The sequence below is a fragment of the Calliphora vicina genome, chromosome 5 (genome assembly GCF_958450345.1).
Source record: "Calliphora vicina chromosome 5, idCalVici1.1, whole genome shotgun sequence".
In the NCBI taxonomy this organism is placed as follows: Eukaryota; Metazoa; Arthropoda; class Insecta; order Diptera; family Calliphoridae; genus Calliphora; species Calliphora vicina.
In genome coordinates, this window is record NC_088784.1 from 46,541,977 (window position 1) to 46,546,657 (window position 4,681).

A 4,681-nucleotide genomic window follows, 5' to 3' on the forward strand; every position below is an offset into this window, starting at 1 on the left:
ATTTTTTAAGCAGAAAATGCACGAGTTTTGATCCTCTAAATTTCAGATCTTTTATATTGTTGTTTGTATTTAATATTATTTTAAAAACTTTTCAGTTATGGGTTATATTTGTGAGTATTTTAACTCACGCTATATTCAACACACCCCAGAGAAAAATATCCTTCCACCCGTTACTGGAAGTACTATTTTTGTGTAAATTAAAGAAAAGCAATTACATTTCAAAATTAGAGTAGCGAAGAAAAATTCATATGTATATTTATTAAAACAAATTAAAAATTCATATGTATATTTATTAAAACAAATTAGAAATTCATATGTATATTTATTAAAAAAAATTAAAAATTCAGTCTTACATATTTTCATTTATATTTTATAAAAAAATATTACATTCATATTTAACATTTAAAAAAGGCATTTTAACAAATAATATATGTACACATTTATTACATAAGTTCAATGTTTAGAATGTAAATAAGTAAAATTTTAGTAGAAAAGTAAATTAATAATATATGCATACATAAAAATTAAAAAAGTTACATATTATTGTGTAAAAATACCAAGCTTGAAACCTTATTGGGTTTTAGTAGAGTGCGTCTTTCGTTTATTATTTGGCCTGTGGCAGAAAATATACGCTCACATGGCACCGATGTGGCTACTATACAAAGCCTTTTTAAAGCGTAAATGTAAACTCGTGGATAAAGTTGTTTACGTTCTTTCCACCATGTGAGAGGATCTTTTTTTCTATCTAAATATTCCTCGTTTAAGTACTTGTCGAACTCCCTAATTCCAGCAGCAATATTATTTTCAGGCCTTACTGTTTTATTAAAGTCATAATCATATTCATTCCATATACTAGATTCTTCATCATTGCTAGCAATCATTTCCGGGCAGGATTCTTCTGTAGTTTCGCTGTTTTGCAGTCTAATAAGAATTATTTGGTTTCGGAGGACTCTAACAGCACTCTCATACATAGAAACGTTTTTAAAGCCATTTCTTTTGAACCTAGGGTCGAGAATAGTACTCTCAGCGTATAGTTGACTTCTCTCCAATTCTCCAAAGCGAGTAATAAGTCCATTTTTAATTATACGACTCATGGCTATTATTCGTTCATTTGAAGAATTGCACCTGGATATCTTAGATTCTAATAGATTGCATAAAACTGTGACCTTAGAAAGCGTTACGTTTTTTTCTGCAGAAATTTCCTTGGTTACTTCATAAAAAGGTTTCAATATTAGAATTATTTCATCTAAAAGTACCCATTCGTCCAATGGCAGGGATAAATCAGGACGATTTAATGCCAATGTGGAAATAACAGCATCTTTTATGCAGACAATTCTTTGAAGCATGTCATACGTGGAGTTCCAACGAGTGACAACGTCTTGTTTTAGTTTCAGTTCAGGAAGTTGCATTTGTTTTTGTGTTTCAATCAACTTTTTCAAACCTTGTGAACTCCTATGAAAGTATTCAACAATTCTTTTTATTTTTGTCATTGTATCACCCACCTCTGCTACTGCAGCTTGGGCTATTAGGTTTAAGCTGTGAGCGAAACATGCGATGCCCTTCCACTGTCCCTGTCGAATTGCTGCTGTTATATTTGCCGCATTGTCACTCACCACCGCAGTTATTTTATTATTAATTTCAAAATCTGACATGATTTTTTCTAAATAATTTGTCAAATTTTCAGCAGTATGCCTTTCGCCAAATTCATCGCATGCAATTAAATGCGATTTTAGATTAGTATCATCGTCAATATAATGCGCCGTAACTGCCAAATAGCTGACATTGGTTTTTGATGTCCACCCATCGGTTGTAAGGCAAACGGCTGTAGCTGTTACAAGTTGAATTTTTACATTTGATAAAATTTCATTATATACAGTTGGTAAAATGTTATTTGACAGCGTTTTTCTAGTTGGTAGCGTATATCCCGGACACTGTGAAACAACCTCGATGAGCTTTTTAAATTCCAGTTCCTCTACAATTCGTAAAGCATGGTGTCCTTTAGCTACCATTTTTAAGACTTGTTTGTCGATCTGTTCGACTTTACGAACTGGAGGTGGCTTGCGGAAAAAGTTTGTAATTGATTGAGATTGTGATGTTTGTGCACGAATTTGTGTGCTGGTGGATGGTTGGTCAACATGTATCACATCCGACTCTAAAATTTCTGTTGAAATTGGAGTAGAAGCCTGCCTCTCCAAATTCAATTGGGTAAGTGGATGCTTTGACTTCATATGTCGAGAAAGATTTCCATGTGAACCTCCTGAAGTACTTAAACTTGTTTTACAATAGTTGCATTTGGCTCTTTTATTTCCATCTTCAGAGAAATGCAACCATATGGCACTATGTTTTCTTTTTTCCGACATCTTAGTTTGAATTAAAAATATATTACAAATTAAGAAAAGTATATCAATATAAAAAAAATTAAATTAAATAACACGAAAAACAACAAAATTTGCTCTAACAGCAAGTTTAAATTTAATTAAATGGGTCGTTTTCCAGGGTTCAGAAGAATTAGCTAATTTTTTGTTTTATACTCACATTCAAAAATGAGTAGCTAAGAATTTTTTGAATTTTAAGCACACATACATTTGTTTTTTCTTTTAAGACTTAAAAATTTTTGACTTTGAAACACGTGTGTTTGCTATGCTTCGTCCAAACACAACCAACAACAATGCATAATGAATTTCTGAAAAAAAAAATAAAAAATGACGATAGTCCGCCTCATGTGTTTTCATCGCTAGCTAAACGATGAATGAACAGAAGTCTTTAAAAGAGCATAACAAATGTGTGTAAATGTTTTAAACAATTGTATGACCAAGGTTGCCAACTCTTCAGCTCAGAAAATGGCTAGATTTAGAAATAAAAATAGCTAGAAATGGCTAAAACCCAAAATAACTCCATACAAAAATAATTTTAACCGATAGTTTAATTAATTAGCAGATTAAAAATTGTAATATCAATAAAAATGTTTCGTTTTTTGATAAATTAAACAAATTTCTGGGCACTTATAAACAAAATCGGATCCATTGAAGAAATGCAAAATTCGTACATATATGTAATCAGACTGAGATAATTTATGTGAATTTAGTGCTGGAGACACTTTCAATTTATTCAAATCAATCTCCCCATTTAGTAAATGAATTTGGGGACTATGATTTTGAAATAAACGGTTCAACTTATTGATATCATAAATTTACATTTTTCCAAAAAACTTTTTTTTTAAAAAATAAAACTTTTTGCATCTCAAAAACCTTGCAAAACAAGGGAAAACTTGACATATGGTAACACTGTATACATCATTGATTTATGCATAGACAACAACTAGATAGGTAACTGAGAGCCAAAAACCTAAGTCTGTTGTCAAAAACCTAATTCATGAGAATGTATTGCATGTATTTTGTTATTGTATCACCCGTATGTGTGAAAAGAGAGTAATTTTTCAATATAAATTTCTCTCTCCTTCCGTTCTATGCGTTTATTCTATGGATTTATGTATGTTCGGACTTTTTTTATATTCATGTGTGAGTTTGTTTTATTTGTTTCGATAAAAAATTAAAAAATAAAAAACGGCCCTTTTTACATGTTCCAACTTTGAATGCGTGCAACTTTTTATAGGGACGAGATAACTGTTAGCAAGTTGTTTTTATTTTATTTAGCGTTCTATCGCCAAAATAGCTGATATTTAAAAAAAAAATTCGACCCTCCATAGGCCCGCTATATCTAAAAAAAACAAAAAAAGATCGAGCAAAATTAAAAAAAATAAATAAATAAATAAACCCAAATATCTCCTCAACTAAAAGTGATAACCTACATATCTAAGGGTGTTTTTTGTAGATCTTCTAAAGGGCTATTTACATTTAAAATTTCAGCTCATTCGGATCATAAATGGATTTTTGACGATTTTTTAAAAAATGTGAGACCCGAGGTGACGAACTTTGAGGGGCCACGCACTGGCCCCCATTACCCTTAGAAAGCTGAAAAACTGAAAATAAACTCGAAAACCCCTCAGCTCCAACCATGTGAAATTTCTTAACAATGTATATAATAGTTCGCGAGATATCAAATTATTTCCAAAAAAAATAGTTTCAAAAGCATTCTTATTTTCTTCATGTATGTATATATGTATGTATGTATGTATGTACGTATTACAAACGTTGTATCATATCAAAGCAAAAATATATACGCGGCAGAGCATGGGAGTATACGATCATATACATACATAACAAACATACATTCGAATGATTGTTTTATTTTTGTTGGACACAATACTCACTCATTTTTCAATGTCAGTGAGCGAAAGAATGTTAGAGCATTGAAACAGTGAAACATGTGAAACATTGAAACATGAGCTGCTTGTGCAGCTCTTTCATGAGTACTGAAAGAAGTATGTCATACTACAAAACAGCTCAGTTGAAAACTGAGCGTTTTCAACTGAGCGCTGAGCTGAAAACGCTCAGTATGATGAATGATTCACTTCGCTCAGTTGAGTGAATAGTTCAATTGAACTAGGTCTTTCATGAGCTACACAACTCTATTGAGTGGCTATTTAATTCTGTTGTTGTACATTTCAAAGAAATAAAGAGTTGTTACAATTTTCAAACTACTAAACGGATTTTATTTGCAATCAAAAGTATCCGGTTTATTTAAAGGAAATAAACCAGCGTTTTGAAAAGGTTAAAACGTA

At 31.3% G+C, this 4,681-nt stretch overlaps 1 protein-coding gene across 1 annotated transcript; it reads right to left on the minus strand.

Moving 5' to 3' along the window:
* Positions 1–533: 533 nt before the first annotated feature.
* On the minus strand, positions 534–2,360 carry LOC135961212 (E3 SUMO-protein ligase ZBED1-like). Its single transcript, XM_065512707.1, has one exon. The coding sequence runs from the start codon at positions 2,358–2,360 to the stop codon at positions 534–536; it is 1,827 nt and encodes a 608-aa protein (XP_065368779.1).
* Positions 2,361–4,681: the final 2,321 nt, after the last annotated feature.

Coding starts and splice junctions, on each gene's coding strand:
- LOC135961212 (XM_065512707.1), bottom strand. CDS start 2,360: ATGTCGGAAAAAAGAAAACATAGTGCCATATGGTTGCATTTCTCTGAA.